This window comes from Enhydra lutris, unplaced genomic scaffold (genome assembly GCF_002288905.1).
Source record: "Enhydra lutris kenyoni isolate GAN:26980312 unplaced genomic scaffold, ASM228890v2 scaffoldscaffold4, whole genome shotgun sequence".
In the NCBI taxonomy this organism is placed as follows: domain Eukaryota; kingdom Metazoa; phylum Chordata; class Mammalia; order Carnivora; family Mustelidae; genus Enhydra; species Enhydra lutris.
In genome coordinates this window covers 1,442,737-1,462,054 of record NW_019154088.1, presented here as the reverse complement: position 1 = coordinate 1,462,054, position 19,318 = coordinate 1,442,737, and the positions used below count along the sequence as shown (strand labels likewise).

Below are 19,318 nucleotides of genomic sequence, written 5' to 3'. Positions count from 1 at the left end.
AGCAAACAAAACAGCAAACAAAAGTAAAAGGCAACCTACAGAATGGGAGAAGATACTTGCAAATGACATATCAAATAATAGACTAGTATCCAATATCCTTAAAGAACTTATCAAACGCAACACCCAGATAACAAATAATCCAGTCAAGAAATGGGCAGAAGACATGAACAGACATTTCTCCAAAGAAGACATCCACATGGCCAACACATACATGAAAAAGTGCTCAACATCACTTCAAATCAGGGAAATACAAATAGACACCACAATGAGATAACACCTTACACCAGTCAGAGTGGCTAAAATTAACAAGTTAAGAAATGACAGGTGTTGGCAAGGATGTGGAGAAAAGGGAACCCTCCTACACTGTTCATGGTAATGCAAGCTGGCAATGCAGCCACTCTGGAAAACAGTATGGAGGCTCCTCAAAAAGTTAAAAATAGAGCTACCCTGCAACCCAGTAATTGTACTACGGTGTATATACCCCAAGGATACAACTGTAGTGATCTGAAGGGGCACCTGCACCCTAAAGTTTATAACAGCAATGTCCATAGTAGCCAAACTAAGGAAAGAGGCCAATGTCCATTGACAGGCAAATGGATAAAGATGTGATGTACATATACAATGGAATATTACTCAGACATTGAAACAAATGAAATCTTGCCATTTGCAACAACATGGATGGAACTAGAGAGTATTATGCTAAGCGAAATAAGTCAATCAGGGAAAGACAATTATTGTATGATTTCACTGATATGTGGAATTTTAAAAAACAAGGTACAGGATCATAGGGGAAGAGAGAAAAAAAATTAAACAGGACAAAACCAGAGATAGAGATAAACCATAAGAGACACCTAATCTTGGGAAACAAACTGAGGGATGTTGGAGGGATGGGGATGGTGGGATAGGGTAGTTGGGTGATGGGCATTGGGGAGGTTCTGTGTTCTAATGAGCACTGGTTATTATAAAAAACTGATGGCTCAGAGACCTGAAAAAAAAATAATATATGTTAATTAATTGAATTTAAATTAAAAAATATTCAACCTTCTTGATAACTAAGGAAATATAAGTAAGAATAACAAAATATATAATTTTATTCATCACATTAAAACAATAAATTTAATTGGGGTAAAAATGGAAGTTTAATAATTGCTAGATACTACTTGTTTGTATTTTGGTACAATATTTTTTTTAATCATTTTTAAATTTATTTTCAGCATAACAGTATTCATTGATTTTGTACCACACCCAGTGCTCCATGCAATCCGTGCCCTCTCTAATACCCAACACCTGGTTCTCCCAACCTCCCACCCCCCCACCTCTTCAAACCCTTCAGATTGTTTTTCAGAGTCAATAGTCTCTCATTGTTCACCTCCCATTCCAATTTCCCCCAACTCCCTTACCCTAACACCCCATGTTCTCCATGCTATTTGTTATGCTACACAAATAAGTGAAACCATATGATAATTGACTCTCTCTGCTTGACTTATTTCACTCAGCATAATCTCTTCCAGTCCCGTCCATGTTGCTACAAAAGTTGGGTATTCATCCTTTCTGATGGAGGCATAATACTCCATAGTGTATATGGACCACATCTTCCTTATCCATTTGTCCGTTGAAGGGCATCTTGGTTCTTTCCACAGTTTGGCGACCGTGGCCATTGCTGCTATAAACATTGGGGTACAGATGGCCCTTCTTTTCACTACATCTGTATCTTTGGGGTAAATATGCAGTAGTGCAATTGCAGGGTCATAGGGAAGCTCTATTTTTAATTTCTTGAGGAATCTCCACACTCTTCTCCAAAGAGGCTGCACCAACTTGCATTCCCACCAACAGTGTAAGAGGGTTCCCCTTTCTCCACATCTCCTCCAACACAGGTTGTTTCCTGTCTTGCTAATTTTGGCCATTCGAATTGGTGTAAGGTGATATCTCAATGTGGTTTTAATTTGAATCTCCCCGATGGCTAGTGATGATGAACATTTTTTCATGTGTCTGATAGCCATTTGTATGTCTTCATTGGAGAAGTGTCTGTTCATATCTTCTGCCCATTTTTTGATATGATTATCTGTTTTGTGTGTGTTGAGTTTGAGGAGTTCCTTATAGATCCTGGATTTCAACCCTTTGTACTGTCATTTGCAATATCTTCTCCCATTCCGTGGGTTGTCTCTTTGTTTTCTTGACTGTTTCCTTTGCTGTGCAGAAGCTTTTGATCTTGATGGAGTCCCAAAAGTTCATTTTCGCTTTTGTTTCCTTTGCCTTTGGAGACATATCTTGAAAGAAGTTGCTGTGGCTGATATCAAAGAGATTACTGCCTATGTTCTCCTCTAGGATTCTGATGGATTCCTGTCTCACGTTGAGGTCTTTTATCCATTTTGAGTTTATCTTTGTGCATGGTGTAAGAGAATGGTCGAGTTTCATTCTTCTACATATAGCTGTCCAGTTTTCCCAGCACCATTTATTGAAGAGACTGTCTTTTTTCCACTGTATATTTTTTCCTGTTTTGTCGAAGATTATTTGACCACAGAGTTGAGGGTCCATATCTGGGCTCTCTACTCTGTTCCACTGGTCTATGTGTCTGTTTTTATGCCAGTACCATGCTGTCTTGGTGATCACAGCTTTGTAGTAAAGCTTGGAATCAGGTAACGTGATGGCCCCAGTTTTATTTTTGTTTTTCAACATTTCCTTAGCGATTCGGGGTCTCTTCTAATTCCATACAAATTTTAGGATTATTTGCTCCAGCTCTTTGAAAAATACCAGTGGAATTTTGATTGGAATGGCGTTAAAAGTATAGATTGCTCTAGGCAGTATAGACATTTTAACAATGTTTATTCTTCCGATCCAAGAGCATGGAATGGTCTTCCATCTTTTTGTGTCTCCTTCAATTTCTTTCATGAGTGTTCTGTAGTTCCTTGAGTACAGATCCTTTGCCTCTTTGGTTAGGTTTATTCCCAGGTATCTTATGGTTCTTGGTGCTATAGTCAATGGAATCGATTCTCTAATTTCCCTTTCTGTATTTTCATTGTTAGTGTATAAGAAAGCCACTGATTTCTGTACATTGACTTTGTATATTGCCATGTTACTGAATTGCTGTATGAGTTCTAGTAGTTTGGGGGTGGAGTCTTTTGGGTTTTCCATATAAAGAATCATGTCATCTGCGAAGAGAGAGAATTTGACTTCTTCATTGCCAATTTGTATACCTTTTACTTCTCTTTGTTGTCTGATTGCTGTTGCTAGGACTTCTAATACTATGTTGAACAAGAGTGGTGAGAGCCTCATCTGGCTTTCTGCTCGGTGGGGAGCCTGCTTCTCCCTCTATCTGCTTGCTTCTCTGCCTACTTCTGCCTACTTGTGATTTCTCTCTCTGTCAAATAAATAAATAAATAATCTTAATTTTTTTTTAATTTAAAAAACAAGTCAAGGTAAAACACAAAATGTGTAAGAAAATATATAAATAATAGTTGAATATGTGAAAAAGAGTTTAATTTCAGTAAAATATAGCTCAAGACCCACACATCTAAGTGTTTTAGTGCTTTATTTTGGGTGATATAGTTATATATACTTGGTCATATTATTCTGTATTTCTTGATTTATCACAAATATTCTTTGTTAAACATGTTTTACATTTGAAATTTGAAATTTTAAAAATTATTTAATAAAACATAATCATAAAAATATCTTTACTTTTCTTCTCTATAGTTTTTTCTTGCTTTGGGAGTTATGACTGAAAGTCACTGAAACTCAGGAGTTTTTCACTTGCCCCCACTTTCTTCCATGTTCTTTTTGTATGTCCCAGTTTTTTGTTTTTTGTTTTGTTTTTATATTATGTTATTCACCATACAGTACATCATTAGTTTCTGATGTAGTGTTCCATGACCTTTTGTTTGTGAATAACACTCAGTGCTCCATGCAAGACCCGCCCTCCTTAATACCCAATACCAGGTTAACCCATCCCCGTACCCCCTCCCCTCTAAAACCCTCAGTTAGTTTCCCGAAGTCCATAGTCTTTCATGGTTTGTCTCCCCCTCTGATTGCCCCTCCTTCATTTTCCCCTTCCTTCTCCTAATGTTCTCCATGCTATTCCCTATATCCCATAAATAAATGAAACTATATGATAATTGACTTTCTCTACTTATTTCACTTAGCATAATCTCCTCCAGTTCTGTCCATGTTGATGCAAAAATTGGATATTTATCCTTTCTGATGGCTTAATGAAGAGAACTCCCTTTTATTTTGAAACCACAGAAGACATGAGGAATTTGTCAATTAATGACCCTGGGAAAATCTTGCATCTTTTAAATTAATCCCCTCAGCAATTAAAAGCCATATATTTGGCAAGCTAGATTATTCAGAATCTCTCATTACTATGTAGTTTTTCACCATCAAAAAGAGACAGAAAGAAGGTATTACTGGCCAAACAATATAACCGTGTTTCCATGAACAGACATGCAAACTGAGTGTCTCTTTAAAATGTAGATAACTTTGAATTTTCAAAAAAGTCAAAAGTAACAAGAATTTAGAAACTTAAGAGATAAGTTTCATTGTAGTATATTTCACTTTATGATAGGAAATTTCTTATAAATGATGATCATAAAAATCTCTTTCATTAATCCTATTATCTGAAAAAGGTGAAGAGAAGAAAGTCATTTACTTGGAAATAACTGATTCCTAAGAGTCACTCTCTCTGATACCTTTCTAATTTTCCTCTATAATTAGTTCCTCTTGGATTTGTGAGCTAAGTTGCTATTGCATTGTGCCAGAATACCTCATGATTAAAATGAAAGCAATTTGTCTTTCTTTAATTCATCTCTTCTTTTTTAAGCAATAACTAATTTCTTCCTTCTCACATTGGACTTCCAGTGTTTATGAAGTCAACAAATGGCCTATCAAACCATTTTGTCTAATTGTGTTAGTATTTCAGTGAACATCTTGGTTAGCAATATCTAAAACTACTTTATTGTTGCTGCCATCTCTGAGTTGATTATTTCATCTATTGATCACTTCATACATTTCTAGCTTAGACACTTAAGAAAATAACATATTTATTAGTGGGGTTCATGTATTATCTCCAGAGAAGCTATAGTCATTCTTGTATATTTCCTATGGGCATAATCACTCACTTGTCTTAGACATATACTTTGGAGTGGAATTACTGTATCTAGGGTAGGCATGTCTTTTAGAAAGTGCCAGAGAGTTGTAATGTGGCTGCACTGATTTACACTTCTACTCACAATGTAAAGAATTCTACTTGTTCTGCATCCTTACCAGACTTTGATATTCTTAAGCCTTTTTAACTTCAGTAGTCTTGTTATGTACATTCCAATCCTCATTGTGGCTTGATTTATATTTTCTTGATTATACATGAAGTAGAACACCTTTTCATATGGTTATTAATTTTTTGAATATTCCTGGTTGTTTAGTATCTATTTACCTCTTTGTGTCTAAATCTCATCAGTACTTGACAGCTTAGAAAGCTGAAAATTCCTTGAAATCACAGGTTACACTGGCAAAAGAAGAAAAAAAGTGGATCTTGTGTATATGTTAAAGAAATTAAAACTATAATTTAGGGGGCACCCGGGTGGCTCAGTGGGTTAAACCTCTGCCTTCAGCTCAGGTCATGATCTCAGGGTCCTGGGATCGAGCCCCACATTGGGCTCTCTGCTCTGCAGGGAGCCTGTTCCCCCCCCCACCTGCCTCTCTGCCTACTTGTGATCTCTGTCTGTCAAATAAATAAATAAAATCTAAAAAAAAAAAAAAAAACCCTGTAATTTAGAATATTCCCCGTAAAAAAACAAGGTTGGCTTCATTGATTAATTTTTCCCAGTGTTCAAGAATGAAGTAAGAAAAAAGCAGCTGCCTTCAGCTCAAGTCATGATCCCAGGGTCCTGGGATCAAGTCCTACATTGGGCTCCTTGCTCAGCAGGGAGCCTGCTTCCCCCTCTCTCTGTCTCTGCCTGCCTCTCTGCCTGCTTGTGATCTCTGTCTGTCAAATAAATAAATAAATAAAATCTTAAAAAAAAGAATGAAGTAAGATAAATTCTCAGAAAAAGAATGAACACTTTACAAACAGTTGGATTCATCCATTGTAAGTCTGATATGAAACCTAATAGGGACATGAAAATCTATAAGACATGAAAAATACAGGAATAGTAGAGTAAAAAGTTACAAAGAAAATACAAAGAAATCAAATATATAAGGTATATCATGACCAAGTTCACTTATCATTTGAAAAGCAGTCACTGTAATTTACCACATTAGCAGTAAAGGATAACAGTGTATCATCAGAGTAATTGAGGCCTAAAAATCAGTTATATACTGAATGTTTGTGTCTCCTCCAAATTCCTTGGTTGAAGCTTTAATCTCCATCCTGATGTGTTTTGGAGTTAGGGCCTTTAGGAGAATTGGATGAGGTTGATGAGGATGGGGCTCCATGAAGAGATTAGTGTTCTCAGAAGGAAAGGAATAGACCAAAGCTCACTCTCTCACCACCATGGGATGACACAGCAAGAAGGCAGCCATCTGCAGGCCAAGAAGAAGACTCTCACCAGAACGGGACCTTGCTGATATCCTGATCATGGCCTTACTAGCCTTTATGACTGTGAAATGTAAATGTCTGTTGTTTAATAACCCCAGTATATGATATTTTGTTACAGCAGTCCTAGCTTTGCTGACTAAGAAAATAATTGAAGTTAAGTTTTCTGAATTGAAGATAAACATCCTAAAATTAATTATAACAGTGATATACAAAAGATGTGGAGAACCTGTCATTTGAAAACTGAAGCATTGCTAAGCAGAATTAAAGAAAAGTTAAATGGAGAAATATACTAGATTTATGGATCAGAAGGCTCAATATTATCCAGCAAATAATATCCCCCACTTCTTATTACTCTATAGATTTAGTGCAGTTCCCTTAAAATTGTAGCAGGCTTTTTTGTGATAACTGACAAAGAAATCATGAAATACATATAAAAATGCAGAGGACTTTAAATAGCCTGTACTGAAGAAGAAAAAGTTTGAATGATTTATGCTATCAGATTCCAATATTTTTTTACAAATCCATAGTAATTAAGATAGTGTGGTTTTGGCATAAGGATAGACAAATAGACATACTAAAGGCATATGTACTCCATAAATTGTCTCTCACGGATACAATCACTTAAGATATGATAAAATGGTACTGGGATTCAGTAGAGGGAAAGATGGCTTTTAAAATAAATTGTGCTAGATCCATTAGCTATTCATGTGGAAAAATAAATGTTTCCTGTTTTCTATCTCCTGTCATATACAAAACATTGATATGAGACACCTAATTTCAAAGGTGAAATAATAACAATCTAGAACACAATGAACTTAACAATAAATCAACTTCATAGCCTTAATTTCTTAACATACCTCACCATACAACAAAAAAGAAAAAAAAAAGATGTATTGGATTTCATTAAAATTTAAAATTTGTCTAATGGATGAAACCACTAAGAAAATAAAAAGTTGACATATTCCAAAGAAGATATTTCAAATACATACCTCCAACAGGGATCTTATTTTGAAATATACAAAAAACTGCAATAATGTAATATTCATAATGTGTGACAGGTTTTCTCAACCTTGACAGTATTGACATTTTAGGCTGGGTAATTCTCTTTCATGAGAGGTTGCCTTGTGCATTGTATTATATTTAGCTGCATTCCTCATCTCTATCATTACATGCCAGTAGTAGTCCCCATGTGTGACACATAAAAAGGTCCCCAGATATTGCTAAAGTCCCTTGGTTGAGAACCACTAATACATCCCATTGGATCAATAATAAATACAAATATAAATAGTAGATATAAAAATTTAACAAAATTTTAAATATTTTGAAAGAAGTTGCTGTGGCTGATATCGAAGAGGTTACTGCCTATGTTCTCCTCTAGGATTCTGATGGATTCCTGTCTCACGATGAGGTCTTTTATCCATTTTGAGTTTATTTTCATGTACAGTGTAAGAGAATGGTCGAGTTTCATTCTTCTACATATAGCTGTCCAGTTTTCCCAGCAACATTTATTGATGAGACTGTCTTTTTTCCACTGTATATTTTTTCCTGTTTTGTCGAAGATTATTTGACCATCGAGTTGAGGGTCGATATCTGGGCTCTCTCCTCTGTTCCACTGGTCTATGTGTCTGTTTTTATGCCAGTACCATGCTGTCTTGGTGATCACAGCTTTGTAGTAAAGCTTGAAATCAGGTAACGTGATGGCCCCAGTTTTATTTTTGTTTTTCAACATTTCCTTAGTGATTCGGGGTCTCTTCTAATTCCATACAAATTTTAGGATTATTTGCTCCAGCTCTTTGAAAAATGCTGGTGGAATTTTGATTGGAATGGCATTAAAAGTATAGATTGCTCTAGGCAGTATAGACATTTTAACAATGTTTATTCTTCTGATCCAAGAGCATGGAATGGTCTTCCATCTTTTTGTGTCTTCTTCAATTTCTTTCATGAGTGTTCTGTAGTTCCTCGAGTAGTTTAGTTACCTCTCCAAAGGCAAAGGAAACAAAAGCGAAAATGAACTTTTGGGACTTCATCAAGATCAAAAGCTTCTGCACAGCAAAGGAAACAGTCAACAAAACAAAGAGGCAACCCACGGAATGGGAGAAGATATTTGCAAATGACAGTACAGACAAAATATTGATATCCAGGATCTATAAAGAACTTCTCAAACTCAACACACAAAAAACAGATAATCATATCAAAAAAATAGGCAGAAGATATGAACAGACACTTCTCCAATGAAGACATACAAATGGCTATCAGACACATGAAAAAATGTTCATCATCACTAGCCATCAGGGAGATTCAAATTAAAACCACATTGAGATACCACCTTACACCAGTTAGAATGGCCAAAATTAGCAAGACAGGAAACAACCTGTGTTGGAGAGGATGTGGAGAAAGGGGAACCCTCTTGCACTGTTGGTGGGAATGCAAGTTGGTGCAGCCACTTTGGAGAAGAGTGTGGAGATTCCTCAAGAAATTAAAAATAGAGCTTCCCTATGACCCTGCAATTGCACTACTGCATATTTACCGCAAAGACACAGATGTAGTGAAAAGAAGGGCCATCTGTACCCCAATGTTTATAGCAGCAATGGCCACGGTCGCCAAACTGTGGAAAGAACCAAGATGCCCTTCAACGGACGAATGGATAAGGAAGATGTGGTCCATATACACTATGGAGTATTATGCCTCCATCAGAAAGGATGAATACCCAACTTTTGTAGCAACATGGACAGGACTGGAAGAGATTATGCTGAGTGAAATAAGTCAAGCAGAGAGAGTCAATTATCATATGGTTTCACTTATTTGTGGAGCTAACAAATAGCTAGGAGGACAAGGGGAGATGGAGAGGAGAAGGGAATTGAGGGAAATTGGAAGGGGAGGTGAACCATGAGAAACTGTGGACTCTGAAAAACAATCTGAGGGTTTTGAAGGGGCGGGGGTGGGAGGTTGGGGGAACCAGGTGTTGGGTATTAGAGAGGGCATGGATTGCATGGAGCACTGGGTGTGGTGCAAAAACAATGAATACTGTTAGGCTGAAAAGAAATAAAAATTTAAAAAAAAATATTTCCAATTGAAAAAAAAATTTTAAATATTAAATATTAATACAACTGAATGAAGAATTGAGATATGTCCTATAACAAGAGAAAAAATAGTTAAACCATATTGAGAAATATTTGGATGATGGAATTTTAAATATTTGAAATATAGGAATTTTGAAATAATTGGAAATTTATAGGAAAACATATACATGAAAGAAAAAAATAAAAGATATAAAAAATATTCAAGTGGAATTTTTAGGGCTATAAAATACAATATAGAAACAAATTCCATTTCAAAGACAAAAGAACATCAACAACAAAAATAGAGGGGCACCTGGGTAGTTCACTTGGTTAAGTGTCTGCCCTCTGCTGGGGTTATGATCCCCAAGTCCTGGGATCTGCCCCACATTAGGCTGCTTGCTCAGTGGGGAGTCTGCTTCTCCCCCTCTCTCTGCCCCTCCTCTCCCTCATTCTCTCTTAAATAAATAAATTCTTGTTAAAAAATCCCTGGATATAGAATAGAAACCATTTAAGCTAAAGCAATAGCTGAAAAAAATTGTGGAAAAAATTAACAGAGCCCATTGACCTATGATTCAGGGATGAGAGAAAACCTATTTGAAGAAATAATGTTTTAAAAGAAAAAAATGTTTGAAAATCACAGAACAAAATTAGGTTTGAATGCTTCATGAAAAAAATTACTTCAAGACATACAATAAATGCTGAAATTGAGCAATTTATAAAATCTTAATATCTGTCAGAGGAGAAAAAGATATATACAGAAGAACAAGATATTGACAACTCTAGACTAGTTTCAGAAACTATGCCCACTATTTTTAAAATATGAAAATGAAAAAAAAAGAAAAACTCAAAGTAGAATTCTATACCAAAATTATCTTCTCAAACTTAAAGGTGAAAAAAAGACATTTTTGAGCAAATAACATATTAAATATTTCATGTTAAATGTTAAATGAAGCTTAATGACTATTACAATTATAATATGTGCAAATAAAAGTATGACATGGCAATATAGTACAAAGGAGGTTAGAGGGTAGAGAAGTTCAATATAGGTGAAATGGTATAATATTATTTAAAGGTACTAGAATGTGAATTTAAAATTGCATAATATAGGGCGCCTGGGTGGCTCAGTGGGTTAAAGCCTCTGCCTTCAGCTCAGGTTATGATCCCAGGGTCCTGGGATCAAACCCCATATCAGGCTCTCTGCTCAGTGGGGAGCCTGCTTCCCCCTCTCTCTCTGCCTGCCTCTCTGCCTGCTTGTGATCTCTGTCTGTCAAATAAATAAATAAAATCTTTTAAAAAAATTAAAAAATAATAAAATTGCATAATATAAATTCTAGAAGAACCAAGAAAAAGAGGAAGTGGGACTAGAATGACAGAATAACAAAATGAAAGAAGGAGGAAGGAATGAGAGGGAGAAGGAAGAAAGGGAGGAGAGGAATAGGGAAAGAACAAAAGAAGAAAAAAGAAAAGAAAAGTAGTTTGTTAAAATAACCATGTATGTCTAATGGCTACTAATCTGGATATATCCCAGGTTTAAACTATTTGGCCCTTTCCAGATCAAATCAAAACATGCTCTTTGGTTATCGATGTAGTTTCCATAATGAAGGCTGCTGTTCTTCATAAATCAGCCACAGTAAATCCTGAAGACAGTCAAACTCTGATGAAGAAGGTAAGGGGAGATCTGCGTGATGGATGCTGTCAAGTGCCCCTTACTTCGTATTGCAGAAGTAATTAGGCTCATGGCTCAATGATACCTTTAGATGTTGATAGTTACTTAAGCCAGGAAATCTTGCTGTACGGGCAAGTAAATTGGCCATAGGTAACTGGAAACTAAAACCACTCTCATTTCAAGCATTCAGTCATGCGCACATTTATGGGAACTTAGAGGAAGATTAAAACAAGTCATGTAGAAACCACCCAAGAAAGACATGGTACTGAGGCAGAAGATTGGAATGTTAAGATTTTTGTCAGATGCTTTAGCGATTCCTGAACCATTATCCCCTACTGGGGATAATGAAATAAAATGATATGGAAACATCCAAGCAGAGAAAAAGTGGACCTACTTCTCTCTCACCCACCAAAGCCATTAGTCTGAACACTGTGGACTTAACTCAGTGTTCATAGGAAGACTGTCATCTGCAAATTTTAGACAGATTTCTCTGAAGACAAGATTTCTCTGGAAATCTGAAGACAGATTTCTCTGCACAGAAACAGCAAATGGATTATACTGGACTCCTTCCAGAAGTCCCAGTGGTCTAAAAATGGTAATTCAATGGAACTGACACCTATTCAGCTCTAGGATTTGCTAATCCTCTTGTTAGCAAGCCTACTTTCTCAACTCTAGACCCCAGCAGTTGCCTCTTATTACTGAAAAACCCCAACCTCTAGATCAAAAAAGCCCTATCTCATAGCAATGGAATACCGGAAGACCACCACCCACAGGTTCTCTTCCCTGGACATGATCAGGGACTAAAAACACATACCAACCCCCACCTGTGATCAAGTGCTCCTTACCTGCTGTCTTGCAGGTACTTCCCTAAACCTCTCCTAGAAAACTCTAGGTGCCCATCTTACAGGCAGAGAGGTCTGTTGTAGGGCTTGAGTTTGCCACCTCAGCCAGCTACAGGCATCTGAACTAAATTTTTCCCTCTTTTCCAAACCCTTGTCGTTTGAGTTATTGGCTTCTCTTGCTATGAGTTTATCCAAGTTTGTTTGGCAAGTGTTGCCAAACCCAGCCAGGAGCTATGCTCTCAATTTATGCAGCCCCCTCAGGGTTCCCTGAAACAGAGCAGTTGTCCCCAATGGCACATCAGGGTTCACCGGCTCATTTCCTGAGTTAGTGGCTGTGATACATGGTTCTATAATAGTTGTTAAAAAGCAGCCACCAAGAATACAATGAAAGGTTTATAATATTGGAGAGTCTATAAGTGTATTTCATGTGGAGCAATGCCTCTGATCAAAAAAGGAACTCAACTGTTACTAATATACAAAAACAACTGAAGAAACATTGGATTACATAGCTGTATCACATTTCTTTCTTTTTGAGATCTTATATATCTATTTAAAGAGAGAGAGAGAGGGAAATCATGAGGGGGGCAAGGGCAGAGGGAGAGAGAAAACTTTAAGTTGATTTTTGCTCTAAGTGTGGAGCTGGTTGGCAGAGTTTTATCCCACTACCCTGAGATCATGACCAGAGCCAAAATCAAGAGGTGAAATCAAGAGTTGCCCCCACCCACAACTGACTGAGCCACCCAGGCTCTCCTATATCACTTTTCCTTCACTCTTGGAGCAGTGGTCTCATTAAAAATGGTAATAGACAATTCAAAGGTACTTCAAACTGGAGTGGAGAGGCATGAAGAACTGACTAATATTTTTGAGTAAATATATTTTTCAATTGGATATGGAAGAGAGACAATGAGATATTCCACAGGAAACATTTCCTAAATTTGAGGGGTTAGAATAAGGAAATGGTGAGACTACAATTCCCCAGCTTTACATCTTTATATCTTCTGTTTTGATAGGTCCATTTATGCTTAAAATAGTGCCAAGCCTAAGATTAGTATACAGTAAATGGTATTATGTGTTTGTAATTGATCTTTTTTAATATTCTTCAAGAAAGTTTTCATATTAGTGCACTCCAGACCTAATAGTGGTTTTATATTTCCTTGGTAAAAAATATCAATTTCAGTAAGTAGGCAATGCCAGGAAAAGTTTTCTCTGTTGTAACTCAGGGAAAACAACATGGCATCTTTAATAATTCCCATTGGTATTTAATCATCAGTTGGGTATTGTTAGGTCTCAAAATTAGGTCTCACCTTTTTATCACCACACTCTCAATATATATGACTCTTTTTAAGTAAAATTTTCATATTTGTCATTATTTTAGGGAAATACTATTATTTTTGGAAGGAGAAGCTCTCCAGGTTTCAATGTGTGTGACTCAAGTAATGTTCTGAAACACTGTAAACCCGGTGAGTCATAGGGGAAGATTTAACATACACCAAAACAATATAGAACCATTTCTAGATATGGGCTTTTAATTTCTTTGTTCATAGGTAGAATGAAATGTTGGAAGTCCTTTAGGAGCCAAACACTATGACAACATTAGAGAGTTCTAGAAGGTATTATCATTCTAGTTATACAGACACATAGCATAGTCTCTATAAGTGTGACAACGTGGGGCAAATAAGTGAATGCACTTTGATGCACTTCAGGTGATTTTATTTTCCATCTGCTAAAGAGTTTCCATGTCAAACTTCATGATGTCAATATCTTTACAAATAAACATTCAAGAGCATTTCTAGTCTGTGCCAAACACTGCCTCCTCGGGAAGTAAGTGACTGAATGAAATCTTTGCTTTTTGTTTTCAAACAAGCGTGTTATTTCTTGTACTTATAAACCTACCAGACCTAACACTTCGGTTTATGCTGTTCTGGTCAACAAGCAGACAAACAAAAGTCAGCTAAGTTGGCTAGTATCATGTGGACAAGAGCATGATTTTGGCCAGTCTGACCCAAGTCATAATGCTTTTATTTCATATTCTTCTGTTTTAAGATTTCAAATACTTTTAAAAAAATACATGTTAATAGAATGAATCCCTCCTATATTCTCAGGTAGTTGGACAGACTGCTCTCTGTAGATCAGGCAACTAGTACATCAATCACTGTTTGTCTTTTCTCTTTATAATTTGATGTCTATGATCTCCTGTGAGTACATTTCTCACTTAACCATATTCTCTGCATGTGAGTCTATGCATTAGAATTAAAATGTTGATTTCAAAGTTTATTTTACTTTTCTCCCCAGCCATTTTGGAATAGCCAGAAAGTTGTTTACAGTAAAGAGAAAGCTAAGGAACTTTGTTTCTGTGGTAAGGGGGAGATGCTGGGCAGATAATCAAAAGATTCCTCTGAAAACCATTATTTTCTCTTTTCTCTGTTGCCCCTAGCCCCCATCCTTACTTTTAGGGATTATGTGAAAGAATGTGTGTGTGTGTATGTCTATGGTTTAGTTAAAAACTTATATGTGAAAATGTGCTTTAGAGGAAAGTTATAGATTAGTGCAAGTTATACTATCAAAACAAAAAAAGGTTGAAAAATCCTATGATTTTTTTAAATTTTTTTATTTATTTTCAGCGTAACAGTATTCATTGTTTTTGCACCACACCCAGTGCTCCATGCAATCCGTGCCCTATCCAATACCCACCACCTGGTTCCCCCAACCTCCCACCCCCCGCCCCTTCAAAACCCTCAGATTGTTTTTCAGAGTCCATAGTCTCTCATGGTTCACCTCCCCTTCCAATTTCCCTCAACTCCCTTCTCCTCTCTAACTCCCCTTGTCCTCCATGCTATTTGTTATGCTCCACAAATAAGTGAAACCATATGATAAGCCTACCTACTCCAACACAGTTATATATCGCTAGTACTAAAAAATCCAAAAAGTTTTATTTTTAAATATCTGCCAGTTTTCACTCACTTCATCAGCATCTCTATTGATAGTCTTTATAACATGTATTATGGAGAATATAAGACTAATTTGTCTATTTTCAAGGAGCTTAAAATGATCTGGGGAAAGAAGAATCACACTAGAAATTAGAGACCTTGGACTAGAACACATTTGCCTAGCTCTTGTTCTAGTCTTCCTTCAATTTCAGAATATTAATACCTAATGCACACAGTATACCTGGAGAATATGTAAATGGTAGAGCACATGAGATAGACCGTAGTACAGTGGAAATTGTTGTGGGTTTTGTACTGGGGAAAGTTTCATTATACAGAAGAGAAGCCTCAAGGTGTCCTGAAAGATACGGTCATGTGGACAGAAGAATTTGTCTACCTAAAATGATGGAAACATGTAGGGATAGAAAAAAAAAAAATGTTTAGGGAATGCAGAAAACCATGAATTTGTTTTTACCAAAACAGAAGTTGTATTTTGGCACTGTTAGAAAACAGTATCGGATATTTAGAGTGGATGAGAGGTTGATTGTGAAGGCCCAGGTCAACTTGGGGTTTGTAATTGTTGTTTTTTCTTTAAAGAAGACAATGACGGGATGAAACAGAATTCTTGTGAGTAATGTTCATTTCCTAAAAATAAACTGTATTTGTGGGGGGAATTAGGATTATGTATCATCAAAGAAATGGAATTCTGTATAGTGATGAAATGTGGATTTTCTTGTGCTATTAGGAATATATTTTTAATGTATTGACAAACCCAAGGAAAATAACTATGCATATGAATATTATTCTCTCAATAAATAGTATTGAACATTATTGTCTTAATAAAAATCATATAAATGTAAATAGATACTAATCCCACACCACACACACACACACACACACACACGGAACACACACACTGTGCTAATGCGTATATTACTTTTCTCAAAGGCTATCCAGGAAACAAACTGTTAAGAGTTATCTTCCAGCTACATGTGGAATGTTTTCTTTTCCATTCACGTAAGCACCTTGATCCTTTTTAAAATTAAATTAGGGAAAAATACATACTCCTAACAATTTTATTAGAATGGTTTATTCTGTTTCTGTTTAAAAATGCTTCAACATCCAATTTGACACTTTTAAAGAAATGTGCTAAGAGTTCCTAATTAACATGAACTTTGCTTTAATACTGACTTTATCTAGATGCTGAATATTCATTATGCATTTCATTCATTCATTCACTCCTCCAGTTGATATTTGAGTAGTCATGCAGTCAGTATTCCAGATGTTAGAATGTGTATAAACTACCTCATACATATTTGAAGTCTGTACTATTGTCTTCATACACAGTTTCAAAAATGAGATTTCAAAAAGCATTAGTATGGATCTTTTAAATATTAGCCATAAAACTGAATGGAGACATAACCTTTCTACATGGAAATGAGTAACTTTACATACTTAATATGACTTAAGACTTTGCATCAACACAAGGTTCTCAGAGCAGATAATTGGCCAGAGGACATGTTTTTTATAGGGAAAATAAATCCCCAATTGGATAAAATGTACACATGGGATTGTCTGAGAGAAACAGACTTTATAGCATTATGATGCTTCTTCCTTCTATTACTGAAGACTGGGAGCATAAATTGCAGGAAATGAATGAGAATATGGGAAAAGGAGATGCAAGGCTATTCCCAGGATTCACATGAGACACTTTCTCATGAAAGTATTTTCTCCACTCTGGTAAGTAATGCAAAAACAGAAGCCTGTACTTTATTATGATGATGGTGATGATGATATGTTAGTCACCATAGAGTACATGATTAATTTTTGATGTAGTGTTCCATGATTCATTGTTTGCGTATATTTACTGAAGGAGATTTGTAAAAATCTAGGTGATTGAAAACCATTAGTGATGAAAATAATTTTTTAAAGCAAAACTTGTAAAACTATTATTGTTATAAGCATGGCTGATGGGAAAGTTATGGCATAAATTTAGATCATCTAAATTTATGCCATAATACAGAGAAACTGTATTTCTCTTATCCACATGAATCAGTTACTGCAAGCCACCTCATTTTGTCATTTGGAAGCTTGTGATAATGATACATGCACCAGCACATATAATGATACATTGCAACCAGCAATCCTCTTTATAGCAACAAATAAGTGAAAGAGTGAATGAATCAATACAAACTGAAAATGAAATAAATTCAGTTCCATTTGGCTGTGGACTTTCTACATTCATGGTATTTCTTGCTTAAAATCCTAGAAGAGACATTTGATGTGAACGATGTTAAATGTTGAGTGAATAATTTATACATGGTTAACATATATAATAATGTATGGCATGTATATAATTTCATGGTTTCACTCTTACAAAGTGTGCGATGACCATTACTGATACTAGCATGAGCTCTGACGGTTTCATGCAAGAATGGAGCAGGAAAGAGGCAATACATTTCTTAGGAGCCAAAAACTTACAAATAAGACATAATTTAAGGTTTAATTAATAGTTCTTTACCAGAATCTCTTTCAAAATATGGGTCTTTAAAATCCGTGCTGTATTTTCTACATTTATCATTTCCAGGATAAGAAACTCAGTATTTTTCTATGAATGTAGAACCCACCACCATCATAATCATATTTATATACCTCTTCATACAATAAAGAGGCATTCAATATCATGTAATCTGATTGTTTTTATTTCATTTTACTGAGGAGGAAACTTAACCCTGGAAAGGAGATACTTGTCCTATGTTGCCCCCAATGAGTGGCTCAGCTAGGTGTTGTATTGAGGTCTTCAGATTCCAAGTCCACAATACAATGATGATTTCATGTGCTGTTTTTATTTTTGTCTTTCAGAAATATATATTCTGAATTCTCCTTGATTTTTTGGTACACTTCTCTGGGCCATTTCAGAATCACTGATTAACAAAATCACTCCCCAAAAGTGGGAGGTGCTTTAAGTTTAGGTACCCAGTTTAAGTATCAAAATTAGATACCAACATGAACCATACTTTCTGTAACCACAACTTTTCTGCCCACAATTCTCACTCACTTTGATTATGATGACAACATGGAAAGGGCAAACCATTCAGTGGTGTCCGAGTTCATTTTGTTGGGACTTTCTAAATCTCAGAATCTTCAGATTCCATTCTTCCTAGGATTCTCTGTCGTCTATGCAGGGATTGTGTTAGGAAACCTCCTCATCTTGGTCACTGTGATCTTTGACTCACACCTTCACACACCAATGTATTTTCTGCTTATCAATCTCTCTTGTATTGATATGATCCTAGCTTCTTTTGCTACCCCTAAGATGATTGTGGATTTCCTCCGAAAACAGAAGACCATCTCTTGGTGGGGATGTTACTCTCAGATGTTCTTCATGCACCTCTTAGGGGGGAGTGAGATGATGTTGCTTGTAGCCATGGCAATAGACAGGTACGTTGCCATATGCAAACCCCTCCATTACCTGACCATCATGAGCCCACGAGTGCTTGTTTGGCTGCTGTTATCCTCCTATACAGTTGGATTTGTGCATTCATCTAGTCAGATGGCTTTCATGTTAAATTTGCCCTTTTGTGGTCCCAATGTGGTGGACAGCTTTTTCTGTGACCTTCCCCTTGTGATCAAACTTGCCTGCAAGGACACCTACCTGCTACAACTGCTGGTTGTTGCTGATAGTGGCCTCCTGTCCCTGGTCTGCTTTCTCCTCTTGCTTGTCTCCTATGGGATCATCATATACTCAGTCAGGCACCGTGCTGCCGGTGGTTCAGCCAAGGCCTTCTCCACTCTGTCAGCACACATTACAGTTGTGACTCTCTTCTTTGCCCCATGTGTCTTTATCTATGTATGGCCCTTCAGCAGATACTCTGTCGATAAAATTCTCTCTGTGTTTTATACAATTTTCACACCTCTCTTAAATCCTATTATTTATACATTAAGGAATCAAGAAGTAAAAGCAGCCATAAAGAAGATAAGGACTCGACATATAAATGCGAAACACACTTTGTAGATGATGCTTCTGAAGAAATAATTTTTTGTGTGGACATTTTAAGGAATGAACTTTGAAGCTATTTCATGTTCTGTAAAAGGAACCAGTAGGTGTAACTGTTAAAGAGCAAACCCCTTTTTTTGTCACTGTCAGTGATTAAACACATGACATGTTGAGTCTGGAAGACATGCATTTAAATCCTCTCTTCACTGCTTCTTCTCATGCAAATTTGAAAAAATGAATAAATTCTCTTTATCTACTTATCTACAGAAATTTCTTTATATGTTTCTTTTATTATTTTGGA

The 19,318-nt window shown here is 36.2% G+C and overlaps 1 protein-coding gene across 1 annotated transcript; it reads left to right on the top strand.

Annotated features, from left to right (window-relative positions):
* The first annotated feature begins 15,094 nt into the window (after positions 1 to 15,094).
* On the top strand, positions 15,095 to 19,035 carry LOC111159277 (olfactory receptor 4K13). Its single transcript, XM_022521696.1, has 2 exons — positions 15,095 to 15,106; positions 18,097 to 19,035. Exons 1-2 carry the CDS (start codon positions 15,098 to 15,100, stop codon positions 19,033 to 19,035), a joined length of 948 nt encoding a protein of 315 aa, XP_022377404.1. The 5' UTR covers positions 15,095 to 15,097.
* The last annotated feature ends 283 nt before the right edge of the window (positions 19,036 to 19,318 follow it).